This window comes from Bombina bombina, chromosome 3 (assembly GCF_027579735.1).
Source record: "Bombina bombina isolate aBomBom1 chromosome 3, aBomBom1.pri, whole genome shotgun sequence".
NCBI classification, from domain to species: Eukaryota; Metazoa; Chordata; class Amphibia; order Anura; family Bombinatoridae; genus Bombina; species Bombina bombina.
In genome coordinates, this window is record NC_069501.1 from 848,542,263 (window position 1) to 848,564,766 (window position 22,504).

General features: G+C 35.9%; 1 protein-coding gene and 1 non-coding gene across 3 annotated transcripts in view; both read left to right on the forward strand.

Moving 5' to 3' along the window:
- The window catches only part of NALCN (sodium leak channel, non-selective), a 1,159,715-nt gene that overhangs the window by 883,939 nt on the left and 253,272 nt on the right, over positions 1-22,504 (forward strand). For both annotated transcript variants that reach the window (XM_053707809.1, XM_053707808.1), the window contains 2 exons: positions 16,422-16,495; positions 22,385-22,486. In XM_053707809.1, the coding sequence (XP_053563784.1) occupies positions 16,422-16,495; positions 22,385-22,486 (176 nt within the window). The remainder of the gene's footprint in view (positions 1-16,421; positions 16,496-22,384; positions 22,487-22,504) is intronic.
- Positions 6,775-6,885, forward strand: LOC128655138 (U5 spliceosomal RNA). Its single transcript, XR_008401686.1, has one exon. It is a non-coding gene; the product is annotated as a U5 spliceosomal RNA (small nuclear RNA).

Here is a 22,504-nt window from a genome sequence, read left to right on the forward strand (position 1 = left end):
CAGCTATCATTTAAACCTGCCCTGTTGGGGGTACTTGCGGCCCTCTGTACATGTGTTTCTCCGGCGTATCATATCTAGTGCCTCACCAGCCTCTGACCTCACTGCACATCACTGATTATATATATATTTATTCTTTACATTATATATATATTCTTTACATTATATATATTTATTCTTTACATTATATATATATTCTTTACATTATATATATTTATTGTTTACATTATATATATTTATGCTTTACATTATATATATTTATTCTTTACAGTATATATATATTTATGCTTTACATTATATATATTTATGCTTTACATTATATACATTTATTCTTTACATTTTATATATATATATATATATATATATTTATACTTTACATTATATATATTCTTTACATTATATATATTTATGCTTTACATTATATATATTTATTTTTTACATTATATATATTTATGCTTTACATTATATATATTTGTGCTTTACATTATATATATTTATTCTTTACATTATATATATATATATATATATATATATATATTTATGCTTTACATTATATATATTTATGCTTTACATTATATATATTTATTCTTTACATTATATATATATATATATATATATTCTTTACTTTATATATATTTATGCTTTACTTTATATATATTTATGCTTTACATTATATATATTTGTGCTTTACATTATATATTTTTATGTTTTACATTATATATATTTGTGCTTTACATTATATATATTTATTCTTTACATTATATATATATATATTTATGCTTTACATTATATATATTTATGCTTTACATTATATATATTTATTCTTTACATTATATATATATATATATATATATATATATATATATATATTTATGCTTTACTTTATATATATTTATGCTTTACATTATATTGAAAGGGCATTTTAGTTCTGTCTAAAAAAAGGCATTTTAGAATGTCACAATTTTTGTTTTTTTTAACAAACTCTATGCTAACCATGGGTTAAATTTACAATATGTATTTGCATTAAAAATCATCTATTCAAATGGCAGACCATCATTTTGCTCCTGTCATTTATGTATTTATTCCTATGTAAAATATATACACTTAACATATCTATATATGCTTTACAGTACCTTAAAGGGACAGTCTAGGCCAAAATAAACTTTCATGATTCAGATAGAGCATGTAATTTTAAACAATTTTCCAATTTACTTTTATCACCAACATTGCTTTGTTCTCTTGGTATTCTTAGTTGAAAGCTTAACCTAGGAGGTTCATATGCTAATTTCTTAGACCTTGAAGCCCACCTCTTTCAGATTGCATTTTTTCAGTTTTTCACCACTAGAGGGTGTAGTTCACATATTTCATATAGATAACACTGTGCTCGTGCACGTGAAGTAATCTGGGAGCAGGCACTGATTGGCTGGACTGCAAGTCTGTCAAAAGAACTGAAAAAAGGGGCAGTTTGCAGAGGCTTAGCTACAAGATAATCACAGAGGTTAAAAGTATATTATTATAACTGTGTTGGTTAAGCAAAACTGGGAAATGGGTAATAAATTAACTATCTTTTAAAACAATAAAAATTCTGGTGTAGACTGTCCCTTTAATATCAACTAAATATAGTGTCTGCATTTATTAAACCTCCAATAAATCAAGGGTTTAACAAAGATAATTATATTTTAGAATTGCCAAAAGTATTAAAATAATTAAATATAATTTTTATACTAATTATCTTAACACATTTTGTACTAATTATTATATATCTGTGATCTTCATAAAATGAATATGTTCTTCATAGATGGAAAGCCGGTGGTGCCAATACAAAGATACAACTCTCAGGGTAGGCAGAACAAACTGACGGGAAGCTTACTAAAGAATGTGAAGAATATACACAAATCCAGTTTTGCACAGCCAACATGGTTATATTTATATACTTTTTACCTCTGTGATTACCTTGTATCTTAGCCTCTGCAGACTGCCCCCTTATCACATGTTTTTTTATTTATTATCTGTTGACTTGCATTTTAGCCAATTAGTGCTGTTTCATGCACAATGCCATGGGAGAGAGCACAATGTTATCTATATGGCTCACATGAATTTGCAGTCGCCTGTTGTGAAAAGATCATAAAGCGCATGCGATAAAAAGCTGTCTGTATTAGCTTAGAAACAGGCAGATATTTAGAGGTTTAAATGTTGTAAAGTATATTAAATAAACAATGCTGGTTGTACAAAGCTGGGGAATAGTTAGTAAAGGTGTTATCTATGTTTTTTTGCAAAACCAACAAGGTTATATTAATATACTTTTTACCTCTGTGATTTCCTTGTATCTAAGCCTCTGAAGACTGCCCCTTTATTTCAGTTCTTTTGACAGGCTTGCATTTAAGCCAATCAGTGCTGACTCATAAGTAACTCCATGGGCGTGAGCACAATGTTATCTATATGGCACACATGAATTAACGCCATCTAGGTGTGAAAAACCGCCAAATGCATTCAGATAAGAGGCGGCCTTCAAGGGCTTAGAAATTAGCATATGAGCCTACCAAGGTTTTGCATTTAACTAAAATACAAGAGAACAAAGCAAATTTGCTGATTAAAGTAACTTGAAAAGTTGTTTAAAATAATATGCCCTGGGGGCATGTCCGGACCATGGCCGTAGATGGCAGCTTTACTGGGAGCTCTGCCTGATGGACTTATATTCTACTACAAAATCAATGCAAATACAAACCATCCAGCACCTCAACATACATTAAGCTGTAAAGGATTTCCTAAAGATCACTCTGATATCAATATTTTCCAAGGCAGAGCTCTCCAGCCCGGATTATTTGATCTTTTTATTGGCCATCCTAGAATAAAGGCTCAGATCTTGGCCTGTTATATTCATAATGGAGGACTTACATTCTGCAGTGAAGGCCTTTCTAACGGAACTTGAGGGGAAAATTACTTACAGATTCAATAGCCTGATTCAGCTTGTACGGCCGTCATCAACGTGGGGTAATGTGTGGAGTCAGTGGCGCAGTATCAGGCTAAAGCGCTAGAGGGAAAATGTGCTGGCAGCCTATGTGTGCATGAGACCTCGCTAGAGAGATCACCTCAACCGTTATTAACCTTTCCTATGGGGAATGCGGCCGACCCCAGAAAGATGCAGCCTGCGGACGAGGAGAATCTCAATCGAACCAAGATGCTGTCGATGCCTTCTCTTCTTCATTTGCGGAGCAGATTACTGGGTGCCGAAGCCTGCCAACATGCCACCTGGAAGTCACAGAAGGATCCTGCTCGAGTCACAATGGAGAGGTCACTACTGAGGTCGGCTCCCTCTAGTGCATTTCTCTTAAGCTCATACACAGGCTTACTAAGTCAGAGCGTCTTGCAGACAAGATCTACGCAACAAAATGGTGATGTGCAACTTCCAGAAGACTTTTGCCACTTCACATCTACACAGCAGGATCCGACTGCTACAAACCTTTATGTCGCTCTTCTACTTTTTAGAGCTGGCATCGGGTAAGACAGCTGACCTATACAACCCTTCTTCATAGAACTTACAACCCTATGACAACTTTACACTGTCTCATACACATGATGACTCTATAGTCTAATATACCTTATGAGACCTTAAATTATCCTGCAAATCATAGTATACATATTTGGGTTGTTGCTTTTCACTTTTCACTAGATGTCTAGCAGCTAAGCACCTGAGTTGGCGGATTACAGCCTTAGCTGAGAGAAGCTTTAGACTGATATACCTAAATGCTATAGCTGTAAGCTAAGAAATGGTCTCCTTATAGCAAAGGGACAGTCACCTACTATCCTATTGTGTGTAGCTAAGAAAATCTATCAGTCTGTTTGGCTTGTGATGTGTTGCTAGATTTCTCTGCATAATTTGCTTTACCTCTGGCCTAGTAACCCATTGATACAGGCTAATTATTGTTTATGAGGCCTTTCTATATTAATGACAGAAACATATATATATTACAGCACTGTGATCTCCTAATACTTGCCTGATATATTACTCTTAAAGTAGATGTTTTAATTACACATCCCTTATGTTCTAAGTTTTTATGTTTTCCTCTTCTACTTTTCAGGTATAACCTTATCTCACACATAGGTATCTTTTGTTCAGCACTATAAGATGTGCTTATATAATTCACTTATTAAAAAGGTGAAAAGTAATGCTTATCACATGCAAACAGTTTGTGTTATTAGTGTTCCCAAATTAGCTGTTATTGCTACATAGCTGGTTCTAACGCTCTACTATATTTCAAGACTCCCACGACTATACTCTTACACTGCACCACACTTTATAACATACTATGCTGTACTTATATGTTAACTTTACAGCAACTTATTCTTAACTACTTAGCATTTCCACATCTCAGCTACTAGGTCTCCCTTCGTAAAAAAACTAGAGTTCCGGCAGGTCCATAAGCGACCATATTTTTTTCTCATCAGCCAATTTTTGAGTTGCCCCTATACTATATTACCTCATCGGTGTTTACACGCTGAAAAACAAAATTCTCTTAGATTCAAGTTTATATTTTACTCTCATTACTACTTTTGTACTTTATTATATTAGCAATCCAATTATTTTCATATCTACTATATGACATTGGACCCAATAGGATTTCATCACTACTGCATTTATATACTGAAAACACAAGTTTATATTCTATTGTTATAGCTACAATTATATGTTCATATCTAATGAGCGTCATTACACCCACTAGGGTCGTAAAAATATGACTATCATGTATCATTGGTTTTACGTACATCAAAGGGTCTATAAGTGACCAGCTAACTAGTCATTTATGTAAACTTTTAGATTTATAAAAAGAGGTTTCAGTAGTACATCTTTTTTTTTTTTTAATCTTCTCGATTATTGTCTAAACCATTGTTCCATTTTCAACTGATATTTTACTCAACTGATGTTTTGTCATGAACGCCATTTGACGTCTACTACATGTTTTCTATTCTGCATAACCTCAATAAAAGATTATTTAAAGGAAAATAATAGACCCTATCTGAATCATGAACGTTTAATTTTGACTATATTGTCCCTTTAACATTCATTCATAATTCTACTTGCTCTAAATAGAAATGCATTATATAGAGGCAGGGCCGGCGCTCCCACTAGGCATCTAGGCAACCGCCTAGGATGCACTGCCGCCTTGAGCGCAGCCGGCCATGACCCGGGTTCCCCAACTTGCAGCCTGCTACAACTATGCCAGAGTCAGCAGCAGGCAGGGCTGGAGTGGGCTGAAAAGAAAGTCAGTGAAATTGCCATACTGGGTGCCGTCAATATCTATGGATTGTGTATCCAATCCACTTTAAGGCAGCCGCAATCCCTGAGTTACCACCTTAAGCAGCACAGGCTGATGACATCACTCCCTGGCACCAGGCTCATTAAAAGAGCGGCAATAGCGGGGTGTGCAGCTGAATGCTGGTGGGGATTCGCAGTCAGTCACTACACACGGGCGTCCCAGTGACTTGTGTGGCTGTAGCCTGCAGTGATATGAGGCAGCAGAGAGGATGAGCACACTTTTGCAACTTTCAAGACACACAAACAAGGTAAGACAACGGACAGAGCTGTAGTATGGAGGGACTCTGTAACATCAAATTTGCTGGGCTTGATAAAGCAACAGGGTGCACTTTTATCTGGAACCCTTGTTTAAGTATTAACCCTTTCAGTGTAAAATGGGCTGATGCAGCACCTAACTCAAACAAGCATTTTGGATATACCAGACATTTTTTAAAGGCGTTTGAAGACTTCACAAACAAATAAAATAGATCTGATTATCAGCAGCTTTAGGTTATATGAATATGTGATTTGGGGGAGCAGACTATTGCAGTATATTCCATGCGTATATACTACCTCTGTCTTTTCTTCTTAAACGGGAAGAGTCCACAGCTGCATTCATTACTTTATGGAATTCAGAACCTGGCCACCAGGAGGAGGCAAAGACACCCCAGCCAAAGGCTTAAATACCTCCCCCTCTTCCCTCATCCCCTCATCATCATTCTTTGCCTTTCGTCATAGGAGGTTGGCAGAGAAGTGTCGGAAGATTTTTATATAGTCTCTTATGGAGGGTAGTACTCTTCGAAATGGGACTGGAGTTTCAAGTAATCCAAGCCTCTCAGTTAGAGCATGGATGAATGTTAGAGTCCGGAGATGCAGGCAGAGTCTTTCTGCGATTTATGTAAACAGCTCCTTAGCAATCAGCATTGACGAGTTTCGCTGCCTGCTTTTTCTCTCAAGTCCATGTCAGAAACGAGTCTACTATCTGTCACACTTGAAGGGCTGTGTTCCTGTTCCACAGCGTTGATTCCAGTAAGATCATTTCATTTTACTTTGTTGATGAAAACTAATGTAAACGAAGAAATCAGGGTCTCAGTGGGACTCCTTTATCTTTATAAGGAATCAAGGGTTAATATCTCCTGAGGGGGTTATTGAACTTTAATCATGTTTGTTAAGTGAATCTGTCTGCTAATGTGTAGTGTTATTTGGGCTTGTGGCTATATCGGAACATAACGGCCTTATCTTGTCAGGCCCTTGTAGGCTTTGGCGTGTTTTTCTATGGCCTGCACCATGCAGCTTGTGACGAGGCGTGGTCACTCTTCTGTGATCCATTTCCGTATTCCTGACCTCATGTCATCGGAGAAAGTCTGTTTCACTAGCTGTCTGGGTCTCAAGAGGTGGTGAGTGCCCCAGCCATTGGGGGTGTAAGGTGCCATTTTTTATTTTTCTGTCCATAATTTCTATATACCAAGTTATGGAGGATTATTATTCTTGGTGTCTCTTCAGATCGAATAATCTTTGCTTTTTGCTAAGTGTTTTCGTGAAGTGAATCTTCCATGAGTTCCATAAATATTTTGAGGCTCTGCCCCTGCAGGGCTAAAACATGGTAGAGGAAGCCTTTGTTCCCAAATGTCAGGCTGTTTCTCATTCTGACTTTGGGTGGGGCATAAGGGGACTGTACTCAGTCCTCACTGTCCTGTTCCTCGTGGGCAGGGGTCCAGAGCGGATCCTACTAGGGATCAATCTGAGTGATTTCCCTTGTCTTCTATTTTGAGGTTCTCCTCTTGGAATCTGTTTTCCTTGATGATGGTCTCTCTCCCCTCTTTTTTGCTCTCTCTTCCCTCTCTTTTGCTCTCTCTTCCCTCTCTTTTGCTCTCTCTTCCCTCTCTTTTGCTCTTTCCCCTCTCTTTTGCTCTCTCCCCCTCTCTTTCTCTCTCTCTCCCCCCTCTCTTTTGATCTGTCTCTCTCACCTGTGCGCGACCTCGCCCGGCCCCGCCACACCCGGTCCCGTCCACGTCACGCCCAGCCACGCCCTGTCACGCCCACTCACGTCCACCATTGTCACACCGCGGACAGCAGATCAGGTAGACTCTAAGGCCAGGTGTGTTTGTCCTTGCGCTGTCTCTACTGCGCATGAGAGCTTCAGACAAACACACTTGGCCTTTTATATTATAGGATTTATTTAAAAAAAATATATATTAAAAATTAATAAGCATACTGTAAAATATTTAGATATATTGGAATATTTAGAATATTGTACAGTATGTTTATTAATTTTTAATCATTTATATTAAATTTTATTAATATTTTATATGCAATATTTCAATAACACGCCTTAAGAATCCTAAATTTTCATGTGCGCTTACTCAACCACGCTAAAATTTAATTTCAGAAATGCAATGCACAAAATGCATATTTTACATGTGAAGCACATGGGAATGGGAAATTTTTATATGTCATGTCAGGTTAGCGCACTTGGTTAAACGAGATCGGCTTTACGCATAAGTATGGTGTTTTTTTTCAGTTTTCACAATCCATTGAAGTCTATGGGGGAATACGTTAATGCAATCGCGATATTGAAAGTTTGGTGCTTTGTGTGCCTCGGATTAGCAAGTGAAAACGTTGTAATATGTGCAAAAAACTTACTTCTAGCAGAGTTAGCGTGCAAGATAATTACCACTACACTCGTAAGCTGGCCCTATGTACTATTTCTTGACTAATAAATTATATTGTTTCATTTTGACATAGATAAAAAGATAGATAATTCATGGCAGAGCATAACATTCTTAACAGGTGTGTTGCTATTTTTTAACTACTAGGGTTTAAATCTATAACTCATCAAGATTCTCACTGCAGTTTTCCATAAAGATTATTGCTCCCGTAAATGCCCTTCCCTCTAAATGTGAAGAGGTTAATTTTAGAGAAAAGTTTTTTTTCTCGCATTTATTTTGTACTTCAGTCCATATTCTGTGATAGAGACTATAAATTATGACTGGATCACTTGTCGTTATCCCAGGTGGACAGGTTTTCTAGTTAAGAACCTTGTTTGTCTATGATTTAATAAATAGGGGCCACAATGTTTATTTATTATCAAAGTTGTAACTAAATACATTGAATAAAACTTCAGTTGCAAAAATAAAACTTGAGGTGTCATATAGTGATAAAACACATTCACCTAGATTACGAGTTTTGCGTTATGGTTTTAAAGCTGAAAAAATGGCCATTTTAGCATAAAAGCAGTAACACAGCCATTACGAGTCTATAGCTGTACCACAAGCATTTTAGCCTGTAACGCAACGTCAATCCCACACTAAACAAAATGATGTTTTTGCGTGGGATTTCCATAGCGCCGGTATTACAAGTTTTGCGGTGAGGCTAAAATTCTTGCGTTCCAGCCTATACCGACACGATGCATTCCGCCTTCAGAGACCAGTAGTTAAGAATTTTGCAACAAAAATGTTTCACAAAACTCATAACTAAAGTGTTACAAAGTACACTAACACCCATAAACTACCTATTACCCCTAAACCGCTGCCCTCCCGCATCGCAATCACTATTTAAAACTTATATTAACCCCTAATCTGCCACTCCCGACATCTCCGCCACTAATAAAAGTTATTAACCCCTATTCCGCCGCTCCCCGACATCGCCACCATTATAATAAAGTTATTAACCCCTATTCGCTGCTCCCCGACATCGCCACCACTAAATAAAGTTATTATCGCCATCATATCGCACGCACAAGGAGGCTTTTCAGAAACTCATAATAGCAGCCCCATGGGGGGTGAAATAACGCAACTTTTGTTGCGTTCATTTTGCACCCTCTATAGCGCAAAACTTGTAATCTAGGCAAATATTTATAACACATATTTCTTTCATAAGGTGGTGAGACTCCTAGGTTTCAATTCCTGGCCTCCAGGAGAAGGCAAAGATTCATAAAGCTTCCAAGAGCCTTTCATCCCTCCCACCTCTCTGGTATGCCAATACAAATTCCCATGCAACAACATGGTCATTCTTACATACCTTTCTAATTTATACCACCTTAATGTTTTTGCTTCTTTTGAAGTGATCTTTGGTAGAAAAGTCTTCTAGGCAGCAGTGTCTGGAAATTAGGTGCCTGTCTTTTTTCAAAATGTTTTGTCCCATAGAAATTTACTTGTGGACTGTACAGCTTGGGTGTTAGTTCCCCGGAGCAATAAATTGTGGGCTCTCACCACCTTATGATAGAAACCAAAATGTATGCTTACCTGCTAAATGTATTTCTTTCATGGTGGTGAGTCCATGAACCTGCCCATTTTATTATTTTTTATTTTATCTTGGTGGCAGTGCTATTTTGCACCTAATTTTTCTTTCTTTGTCCTTTCCTACCTTCTTTTCTACTTCGCTTTGCTTGGCTGTATGTCAGACTGATAGACCAGAGAGGTGGGAGGGATAAAATGGTTTTGGAAGTCTTGGGAATTATTGCCTCCACCTAGTGGCCAGGAGTTGAATCCCAGGAGTAATGGATTGTGGACTCTCACCACCATGAAAGAAATTGATAGATTAGTTTAATACGCATCTATGACATGAACTAAGTGGTGAATTTAGTGAACTGAGTAAGCACAGACATATTATATGAATGGCTTTGAATGTAGATAAGCTGTTTAGAGCTGTCCAATAACAGAAAAAAATTGAGGTTAAATATGTTGACAAAAACCAGACTTAACAACATCTCCAAATTTTCCCTTAAAGCATTTTGGGTAAATATCTGAACCCAGTAATACTTATCTGACATTGTCTGGAGCCTTCTGAAAAAAAAACTGAGAACAGAGCTTAATATGATGGTTGAGTCAGCTCAGTTTAAATAAAAAAAACAGCAATGCAGTTTATCCTAAATACTATGACCCAAGACATCTCTGAATTCTGTTTAAGACACAATCCATACTTTTTCATTAAATACAATTACATTTATAATTCTTTCACACAATGTACCTGCAATATATTTAGGTCAATTTCTCAAATATAGAAATCTTATCTGATCAACCTCTCATTCGTGACTTAAACATTTATTTTATAGAGCAAATATCTCTTTTGCAGATAACACCAATCCTTTTGTTGAAGAGAACTGTAAATCAGTATTTAAATCCACTAAATACATCTAAAATTTGTTAATTTTTAAGTTCAGTAAAATACTAAAGCCTGTATATGATATGCAAAACGGGCCAGAACTTGTTTTCAATTTCATAAAGGCTTTTAAGGACTAGATTATAAGTGGATCGGTAACATTAACGCAAACATGATATTTTAGTATTGCTGTCGTGTTAACTTATGCTCATATTACAAGCCGAAAGCAATCGCATTTTACTCTCAAACTTTTTATGCCAACTTGAAGGGTTTGCGCTTGATAAAAAGTGCACTAAACACAAAATAAAAACATTAAAATGACGTTTCACGACCTACACTATCCACCCAACACTTTTAAACCCTAATCCGCCATATCTCCTAAACTCAATGTAAAAACATTAAAATTATGTTTCACAACCTACACTATCCTCCCAACACTATTAAACCCTAGTCCACCATATCTCCTATGGAACTATCCCGCTACACTATTGACCCCTAATTCACAATTCCCCATGGCAAAATACCCCACTACACTATTAACCTCTAATCCACCATAACCCCCATCACAAACTACACCGCTGCACTATTAACCCCTAATCCTCCATAACCCCCATCGGTATTAACCCCTACACTATTAACCACTAAACCGCCATAACTCACCACTGCAACAATTCCTACACTACATAACCCCTAATCCGCCACCTCCCCCATCGCAAACTACCCTGCTACAAATATTAACACCTACACTGTCACATCCCCCATTGCATTACCTAACCCTACACTACTTAACCTTTAAACTGCCATTACCCCATCACAGTAACCCCCTACTCTATTAACCCCTAAACCACCATTACCCCCACCACAATAACCACCTAATCTATTAACCCCTTAACAGCTAACCCCCATTAGTTACAAAAAATAGAAAACCCTATACTAAAACTAGACACCACAAATAAAAAAAACTAATCTAAAAATTGCCCTTAAAAGGGCATTTGTTGAGCAGTGCCTAGTTTAATGTATTACAGATCTTAACTCTTTTGCAAAAAAGTGATCTTCACTATTTTGGTAAAAAATATCTATCCTAAACCCCCCCCCCCCCCCGCAAAAAAAAAAAATCAGCTTGACCCAAACGTTTAGACTCACCATCTTGAATCCAGCTCCTTTGGAGGACAGCGACAAGTTTATAGCTCTGCTTCTGGATCTTCTAGAGGGTTCCTCTTCTGATCTTCCAACCGATCCCTCTTCAAGGTGGAATTGCAGCTCACTGAAGATTTCCCCTTATATATGGGTGCCCTTGCATTTCTATTTTTCTATTCAGCCAATAGAAAAAGCTTTCATTCTAGTTGTTATGACCAGTTTACACAGGTTACAACAGCAACTGAAAATAGGACTATGTGTGTTATTTTTCCTTTTTTTTTTTTTAACCATGGCTTTGAAAAAAACAAACTGTAATTAATGTGAAATTGATTAAAAAAAAAAAAAAAAGATTTGTGTCTGAGGAATCATAATTGGGAATCTTAAAGGGACAGTCTAGGCCAAAATAAACTTTCATGATTCAGATAGAGCATGTAATTTTAAACAATTTTCCAATTTACTTTTCTCACCAATTTTGCTTTGTTCTCTTGGTATTCTTAGTTGAAAGCTTAACCTAGGAGGTTCATATGCTAATTTCTTACACCTTGAAGGCCACCTCTATTCAGAATGCATTTTAACAGTTTTTCACCACTAGAGGGCGTTCATGTATTTCATATAGATAACACTGTGCTCGTGCACGTGAAGTTATCTGGGAGCAGGCACTGATTGGCTAAACTGCAAGTCTGTCAAAAGAACTGAAATAAAGGGGCAGTTTGCAGAGGCTTAGATACAAGATAATTACAGAGGTTAAAAGTATATTAATATAACTGTGTTGGTTATGCAAAACTGGGGAATGGGTAATAAAGGGATTATCTATATTTTAAAACAATAAAAATTCTGGTGTAGACTGTCCCTTTAACTAAGGACAACATGGTCCCTGACTCCTGAAATGCTACCACTGGGAGTGTCATCCTATCCTTACATAAACACATTAGCAGTTGTTAAATTACTATAATCTAGAAACAAAAACTATGGTATCAAACAATATTTAAAAACAGTGCAGTCATTAGTTAATATTTTGTGTGCCCAAGTTAGTGATGACCTTAAAAAAAAAAGTCTCAAATTCCCATGGTGCATCCTTTTTTTTCCCTTCTTTTTTTAAAGGGACCTCAAAATACATTTACAAAATGTAAATTAAATCCATAACAGTGATGTGCAGTGAGGTCAGAGGCTGGTGAGGCACTAGATATGATACGCCGGAGAAACACATGTACAGAGGGCCGCAAGTACCCCCAACAGGGCAGGTTTAAATGATAGCTGAACCAGTGCACAGGTGACATAATCAGGCGATGGGTGAGAGCAAGTTAGTAACCACTGAGTTACTGATCAGCTGATTACTTCACCTGTGCACTGATTTGGCTATAATGAAAACCTGGCCTGTTGGGGGTACTTGAGGACCATTGTTGAGAAACACTGCACTAAAGCACCAGCTCATCGGAAATGTATTGATTAGCTGGACAATAAAGCACACATACTCTGCTCACTGACACCCACACACACTCTGATCACATACACACTCACACAATTCTGTGGCACAGTGCCAGTTACTAAGCAATTAGAATGATACACAATCTCTTCTCTACTCACTACTGTATTGTAAAAATAGAAATAATTTACCATACAAGTTTTACACAAAGTTATCAATACTGCCAACACAGCTGCTGCAATATGGTGTTCATATGCACGTGCACATCCCACTTAGGTATGCTCTTCAACAAAGCACACCAAAGGATACCAAAAGAATGAAGTACATAATAAAAGTAAAATAGAAAGTTTATTTATTTATTTTTTGTGTGCAATTTCTATCTGAATGATGGAAATGTAATTATGACTTTCATGTTCCTTTCAAAAACTAATTTGATTTGCTGACATGGGGCCAGTAACAAGTGATGCTAATTCTCAAAATATAAATAACTAGAAAAGTCTATTAAAATAGCATGCTCTACCTCAATCATGAAAGTTTAATTTTAAATGTCTCCCTTTGACTATGTGTTTAACCAGTTACTTTACAGTGGCATTATTTCTAAAAACATTTAACTGCAATAATTACATATATTTTTTAAATGACTCATTATCTCCTTTTTATTAATATAAACTTGAATAAAAGCAGCACATATTAAAAACACAATGCAACAGCTTTCAATTGATTTGTGAATTACAAGTTAACAGCAGTCTTTAAATAAATGGAGACACAGAGAAAAATAAAAATAGATACTGCATCCTCTGACTGAACAGACATAACATATATGGAGTTTGAACCAAATTAAATCAAATAACCATGAAAAAGGGAGGCTTAGCAAAATTCAATGTCAAAAACTTTAATTTAAATAATGTGGACACTGCACACTTAACTTCAAACTCTGGGTTTTAAATTATGGATTTAAATCTGAATTGATCCTTTGACTTCCTGTCAGTATTGGGTTATGCTCACTTACTGTCCCCCCTGTTAATGAGCTGTATCTGAACACAATTCAACAAAAACACTAAACCACATTCATTAAATTATCATTTTCACTAATAGAATCCATTTCAGTAAAATCTACGGCTGCAGCACTTACTACAATAAAATGTGGGTGAAACACTGCTCTCTCTGCCTCTATCCCTTTCCTGCTCTGTAAGGATTCAGGAAGTGACAATGGAACATTCCACTGCACTTAGAGGGGAAGAACAGAACTCTCTTTTTCACTTTAGCAAAGCTGTCAGCTTCACAGGACAGCAACAAAATAAATGAAAGTTGTTTTTTTTCCGTTTTTGTTTTGTTTTATATGATTTAACATCCAGCCCCAACCCTAAATTCCACTTACTAATGCCTCTCACTGGATTGGGTCAGCCCAAATGGGACTGCCTCAAATAAGCAGATAATGGGCCATGCAATGAGCTTAACCACTTTAATCCAGTAGATGGCGCAGCATGTTGTGTAATGGTGGGCAGACCTGCTTGTGCCTCTCCATTGCACAACATGTAGCTGTGAAAAAAAAATGCTGGGGAAAAAAAAATAGCAATTTTTTTATTTTTTTTAAAGCCAATAAAAAAAAATATATTTATTTTTGCCCATATGAGAGGTGAAGCACTGCCTCACCTGCCTCTAGTGACTGCACATCACTGATCCATAATATATATCAACTACTATTTCATGTCTGCTATAGCATGGATTCATAAGAAAAATTAATTATTTAGCGCTAAAAATACAGCTACCAAAACTAAGCGCTATAGTTGGTAGCCCAGATGTGAAGTGTCAACAGTTTTGTTATTGTTGCCACCTTGAGTACTTAGTGCCATAGGCTCCCCACCCTTGTACTAAGCCATTATATAAAAAAAACGTTCACTGTAGAACAAGTTCATATTGATAAAAGTTCTTGCAACATGATTTGCATTTTTAAGGGTGCTGAAAAGGGTAACAGATATTAATAGGACATCAGTATCTGTTTTTAAAAAGGCTATTTTGCTAGAAAGATGTTTTACCTCTAAGAGCATAAGCTTATTTAAACCTTATTGCAAGCAGGTGTCCAGTGGTCTTCATCTCTATGGAAACCCCTCCTGAATTGCAATGTACATCTTTTTGGCTCTTATGCTCTCAAAGTATGTAGGTTTGCTTTAACATTGTATACAAGACCATGACTCTGCCTTGAAAGTCTCATGCTAGGCTATGGTGCACAGGTTTAGTGTCTCACATTCTATTGAAATATAGTGAAATAAACAGGAATTTGTATATGAATACCTTCACTCAACCACATAATCTGTACATTCACAAAATTAGTAGTGATATAAGAAATGTACTACCAATAAAAATGTTAACTTATAAATAGGAATATGCATGATATTGAAAACATGTTCTAAGTATTACAAATTCAAACATTTGTTTTTAAGGGTTGATGTGTAAAGTAAATGAACTTTGCTTTTAATGCCAACATTGGTAATAAATAAAGTTGGTTTTAGCAAAACAAAAAAGCGGAATTAAAGTTGTGGAGTTAATTTTGGGGTGAGATGATAGAAGAGATGGTATGAATGTAACAACCAGAGAGAATTTACAATTACAAGCTAAAAAACAACTATTTGGCACATGAAATCTAATGAAAAGGCAAATGGCTGAAACACACCATGAAAAAGACACACTCTAGTGTATGACTCATTACAGTTTATAGTGTCAGTGGGTGGAAGGATGTCATAGATCACAAAACAGTGGATTAAAAGAACCATTATACTAGAAATTTGTGAGAGCATGTAATTTTAGCACCCTGCAACTCTGTGTTTAACTCCTGAAAAGTAAATTGCCAGTAAAACAGCTACTGCTCATTGGCTCACAGACAGTTTCCGCTTGGGAGCAAGCAGTTCTCTGCCTGAATCTCCAGAAACGAGCTTTAACTATGCATTTAAATTATTTGCAGAGGGTTATACATGTTGAGTTGCAGGATCACTAGTACTAATAATACTTGCTCTAACAAATTAGATCTTGTAGTTTTTTCACTATAATGGTCCTTTAAATTCACTATGTTGTCATCTTTAACAACCCTTTACTCATCCACCATCCACCATTAATATAATGGCCGTTTAATAGTAGGAACATCAAGATTGGTTTAAGCTTTCATATGGAGGGATGTGTAATGGAATGTTTTATTCATTAGGAGTGGGATAATAAGAAAGGGAGCGTAGCCTTGAAGTCCATGATAGCTGCTTCTATATGGACAAGATAACTTACACAATGAAATAATGTATCAGAAGTACCTTGATTGAAGAGTGAAGAAAAATAACCAAACGTTTAGAAAATTGTGAAGTTTTTTATTATTTCATTCTCAGAAAAATGTAGAAGAGCTACTTTTGTATGAAGTTGTTTCATAGTTATGCAGGACGAAATTAATAAAGATCTATTTTTTCTTACATTTGCTTTCAATTCTGACAGCTTCGGAAATCAGTTTTCAGTATCAGAGCAAGAAACCTTCTGGAAAAGGAAACAGCAGTGAATAAAATTCTAAGGTAAAACGTCACTCATTTGTATGAACTATGAAAACATATTTTGAATATAAAGTCATGGCCATATTTCCTGAAATCAGCACTGCATGTGTGGCTGGAGTTATTTTTGCAATCTTGGTTTTAGGATTGAACAAGTTGAGCCAGATGAATTCTTCTTTTGCAGAGTGCACCTAAAGACACATTAGCATTTACATTGGTCTAAATTATGTAACCTTTCCTTGGGATCCAGTAACCAGGGCAGGGACAGATTACACTTCTCTTGTTTCTCAGTAGCATGGAGAGAAAATTGTATATCAAGATAAACAAAAATGTGTCTGTCTAAAATGTTTTGAGGGATCTCACAGAATTGACACCAGACCAGAGAACTTTAGAGAATTGGGTCGTGTATTGGTCATTTTAAATCATTTGTAATTCTAAAATATAGAAGCTATACAGAACAGAGATCCTGGTGAGAGAAATATAAGCAAACTCTTATTTACATTTTGATTGGGAATTGTGATGTAGGGAGTGGTGGCTCTGTGTGAAGTGAGTCATAAATAATTATTACTATAGATCAATCTGTTTATTTTTTTTAAAGGAATATGACCTCTATAAAAATCCTTTAATGTAGCAAGAGAGTTCTGGGGCTGTAGGAGAGCGGGTTTTGCCAACAGTGGTGAGATTGATTTTTCCGCATACCTCACTGACTATTACACCCCTAAAACTAATGCAACAGACAGCCAACATGCAGGGCATGTGATAAATTAAAGTGATTGGGGGAAACAAAACATAACATAACCCCATAAACAAAATTGGTTTTGCAAATAAGATATCCTAAAGTCAAAAAAAGGATTCAGAAAAGCAAAAATAGGTTTTAACAAACCATGATTATTATCATAGGTGATGAGGGGTGCTCACTGTCCTATTGCAAAGTTGATTCAAAAAAAGAGAGAAAGGTGGACTGTAATAGAGCACTCAAAGATAATATAATACCATAATAACAGTATAAGAGGATAAGGCAGGAGAGGCTGCCAAGGGAGGTTGATAAATTAAAACTTAACGTTTATTGGGTATAATTCAGGTCAAATATTTATAAAATTAAAAGTATTTTGATTGATATCAAACATGATATTCAGAATTCTATCAACTTATTTCCACACTTCTGCTATAGAGGTGAAGGCTTAGTAATGTAAGATTGTTCAAGCTTTCTCCTCACCTCTATAGCAGAGTCATGCTAATGTTCTGCTAATCATCATTGTGCAACCTGCTAATTTATTAGAACATTTAAAGGGACAGTCTAGTCCAAAATAAAATTTCATGATTCAGATAGGGCATGTAATTTTAAACAATTTTTCAACTTACTTTTATCACCAATTTTGCTTTGTTCTCTTAGTATTCTTAGTTGAATGCTAAACATAGGAGGTTCATATGCTTATTTCTTAGACCTTGAAGGCCACCTCTTTTCTGAATGCTTTTTGACAGTTTTCACCAATAACGGGTGTTAGTTCATGTGTGTTATATAGATAATACTGTGCTCGCGCACGTGGAGTTACCTAGGAGCCAGTGCTGATTGGCTAAAATGCAAGTCTGTCAAAAGAACTGAAATAAAGGGGCAGTCTGCAGAGGCTTAGATACAATATAATCACAGAGGTAAAAAGTGTATTAATATAACTGTGTTGGTTATGCAAAACTAGAGAATGGGTAATAACGGGATTATCTATGTTTTAAAACAATACAAATTCTATTGTAGACTGTCCATTTAAGCTACCTCTATTGGGTTTATATATGGGCCAGTGCCTCACCAACCTCTGACATCACCGCACGTCACTGATACATACAGAGAGAGAGAGATAGAGAGATACATACATATATAGACACACTCAAACCCACCCTATCCTGAAGAAATGTGGATAAGTACAAAATTTGGCATTTCCCTATCTTTAACATTGAGGGGTCTAGTAACATTACACCCCTGACTGGTAAACTATATTTATATTTTTCCACCCCTACATAAAAAATATATAACTGATGTATGAAAAAGAGGAGAAAGCTGATATTGGGCCAGATTAGGAGTGAAGCACGAAATTGCTCTTTCGTAAGTGCGATATATGCGCTCCACTCGTAATTCCAGCACAATTAGAAATTATCTGCAATTTGAACATGACCTTGCATTCGCATTGCATGGAAGCTTTCCACTCACAAAAGCGCGCTTCCATAGGCTCCAATGGGAGTCTTGTTCTGATGCCATCATACACGGAAAAATCCAAAAAGATATCCAGCCTCCAAATGATGAATAAAAAACCTTTATGTATACAGGGTCCATAAAATAGAAACAACAACGTTTCAAACCAGCAATCGGTTCTTAGTCATTTGGAGGCTGGAAATCTTTTTGGATTTTTCTATGATGTTAGGGTCTGACTAACCTTTTATTCAGTGCCCCAGAATCTCTAGTGAGGTGCTGTCTTCCCCTGTGAATTGTTTGCCATCATACACGGCACAGAACCTAAGCACATCAAAGGGGGTAAGTCACGCAGAGATGGGCAGCAAATTTAAAATATGTATATATATATATATATATATGAATATATACATACAGGTGGCCCTCGTTTTACAACGGTTCAATTTACACCATTTCAGAATAACAACCTTTTTTTCCAGTCATGTGACTGCTATTGAAAAGCATTGCGAAGCAGTGCATTTATTAAAATAGTCAGTAGGTGGAGCTGTCCGCTTGTGTTGCAGCAAAGCCAAGTAAGCTGAAATTAATCAGTTTAACCAGACCTGAGCTATCAAGCAGATTTTAAAGGAACAAATATAAATCAGTCCAGATTGGAATGCATAGAAAGAACTGTTTGCAGAAAAATGCAAGTGAAGTCTGTGTTGTGTGATTATTTTATTAGGTTTATAATGCTGTTTAGCATTTAAAGTCTTCATTTCAAAGCTTTAAAAATAATGTATTAGGTGTTACTTATGACAATTTTGAGAGGGGCCTTGAACCTATCTCCCTCACTTCCCATTGACTTACATTATAAACTGGGTTTCAATTTATAACAGTTTTGATTTACAACCACTCCTTCTGGAACCTAACCCCGGTGTAAACTGAGGGCTACCTGTATATATTTAAGTGTTTATGTGTGTATATTCACATATTAACACATAACTATATATGTATATAATCATATACTGTATATTAACAGTTTTAACAAATTCCCCATAGACCACAATGTAAAGGCACTTTTCAATGCCATTTTTTTCTAACACCCTACATCCCCTCACTTTAACCCCCTTATAACTGCTTTGTCCAGTTATTTTGTAATTAAATAAAGATGCTACTATTTTTATTTTTCAATAAAGAGCTGATCTCTGGTTCAATTTCGGTGCGCTAATTGCTACCGGTAAACTTGCGGTAGCGATAACCAGCCACTTGTAATGGCTAGTTATTTATCGTGCGCCCGTAAATGGGGGAGTTTTCCAGTTTATGGGCCCGCAATAGATTAGTGCTCCACTTGAAATCTCTATATACTCTTTGAAATGCTACTCACATATTGGATACCTATTATTATTATAGGGTCAGGTTGTATACACTTTTTTCTGTGCTTTTCTTTATTACACCATGTATTATGGGTCACAGACCAAAACTACAGTTTAGCTTTTTTAATGTTTCTAATAAAATAGTTGCAGGTAGCTGAGTAATGTATGAGACTTCTGTAGACCAAACCAAAGCCTGGTATTTACAACATTCTTTAATGATTTTCTAGTGTGCATCCAACTGATCTTAAACTGCAGTTTGGAATCACATATGTGATAAACTGTTTTATCATTAAGATTAAAGAATGAAATATACACTTATAACACAAACTACTTTATAATCCCCCATACGTTTACACAAACAATATAACAACAACACAACGCTGTATATGCAAAGCATTGATATACAGTATTGCTTCCTTCACCTATGTCGAATATGTTGTCAAATCCAGATGTTGAAAAAGATATGTTGAGCACAGTATTTTGTTGGATGTAAAAGCATTTAATGGACTATATCAGCGGAGTGCAGCAAGACATATTATGCTATATGAACATCCTTATCACAAACTACAGGGTACAGTAATTCACCTAAGGCCAAGCCACCATAAAATACATCTTGTCACAGTTTTAACTTTTCTTTAATCCAGCAGTTTCCATTTCAGCTATCTATAATCTTTACTTTACAATAGTTAATCGTGATATACAGAGGAATAAGACTTTTCAATGCATAGTTGTAGGTAGAAGGAATGTGCAGTTATTCAGTGCATTTTGCTGTTATAGTGCATTAAAGGGACACTGAACCCAATTTTTTTCTTTCATGATTCAGATAAAGAATACAATTTTAAGCAACTTTCTAATTTACTCCTATTATCAAATTTTCTTCATTCTCTTGCTATCTTTATTTGAAAAAGAAGGAATCTAAGCTTTTTTTCTTGGTTCAGAACTCTGGACAGCACTTTTTTATTGATGTATAAATTTATCCGCCAATCAGCAAGGACAACCCAGTTTGTTCACCAAAAATGGGCCGGCATCTAAACTTACATTCTTGCATTTTAAATAAAGATACCAAGAGAATGAAGAAAAATTGATAATAGGAGTAAATTAGAAAGTTGCTTAAAATTGCATGCTCTATTAGAATCACGAAAGAAAAAAATTGGGTTCAGTGTCCATTTAAACTCATAGGATATGTCAGCAATTCAGCACTGCATTCAAAGTTTACATGGTTTAGCAAATGAAGAGCAGTTGTGGGATATACACCTTGAAACACCTGAACCAGGTTTACATTGTTGCCTATAATCTGTAGTTGTAAAGTGCTAATAACTTCAGCTCTCAAAAGCCTGCATGGTCTACAGTTTTACACCCAGTTTTCATACTTTTGCATTACGTTTTACCAGCTTGCGTAAAAACGTGTTAAAGGGACATGAATGCTTTGATTTTTAGGTAGTGCTAAAGTACTCGGCACACGCCAAATGCTGTTTGCATCAATACCCAAAACCCTTCCCTTAAAAAGTATTTTCCAGGCGATTAAGGTTTGTCAATACTAGTGTTAAAATAAATCCAAATCAGGTGAGCAAATTAAAATAACAAAAATGTCCCCTGATGCGATCGCGTTTCACATACGCTTCCTTAAAATTGCATGCTCTATCTGAATCAAGAAATAATAATTTGGGGTTTCATATCCCTTTAAGTGCAAATTAGCTATTTTCCCCTTGCGATTTTATATTTTTTACTGATATTTACATTTATTTAATATACATATAGGTGATATTCTGTAATATGATCTAAAAAAATGTAAGAAACCAGATATCACGAAGGCAACATTGAGAAATACGTTATTAGAATATTTATTTTTATATCATACTTGCATTTTTGGAATTGTAATGTACACAGTTCTCATCTTTAGAAATTAAATTTCTGCAATCTTGTCGTCGTAATTGGGAGTTAAGAAATGTGACAAAGAGAAAGCCCATTCTGTACAGGGAGAGTGAAGTTTTAAAATTGGAGTCTGTACAGGGAGAGTGAAGTTTTGAAAATATGATTTGTAAAATGTGTTCTGCTACCTTGGACTATATTTGAAACCTTATCCCTTAGCGGTTTCACAGTTTACTGTATGAGAACTGTGCTGCTTAAAAGGATGAGAATAGCGGACACTTTCTTCTACAAAAATAATTTAGCAAATTTTCCAAAAAGGAATTCTCCAGTTACTGTTCATTTCCCTCTCCCACAAAAATAGCCCCAGTCCACAAAAATAGCCCCAGTTAATTTAATTAAAGTGTGTATTTTGTCAGATACATAAAGTTTACATTGCAAACCTGTGCTGTGTTAATATATCCCTTTATGTTGTCGCATTGGATTTATTTTGTTCTTGCAATCCGTTACTTTTAGAGCATGCACAAGACAGCGCATGCTGAGTGGATCCTTTGATGGACAGCCTGCAAAAGAGAGGTCAATTCTTAGTGTGCAGCATCACATAAGGCAAGAACGAAGGTAAATGCCTACACAAAG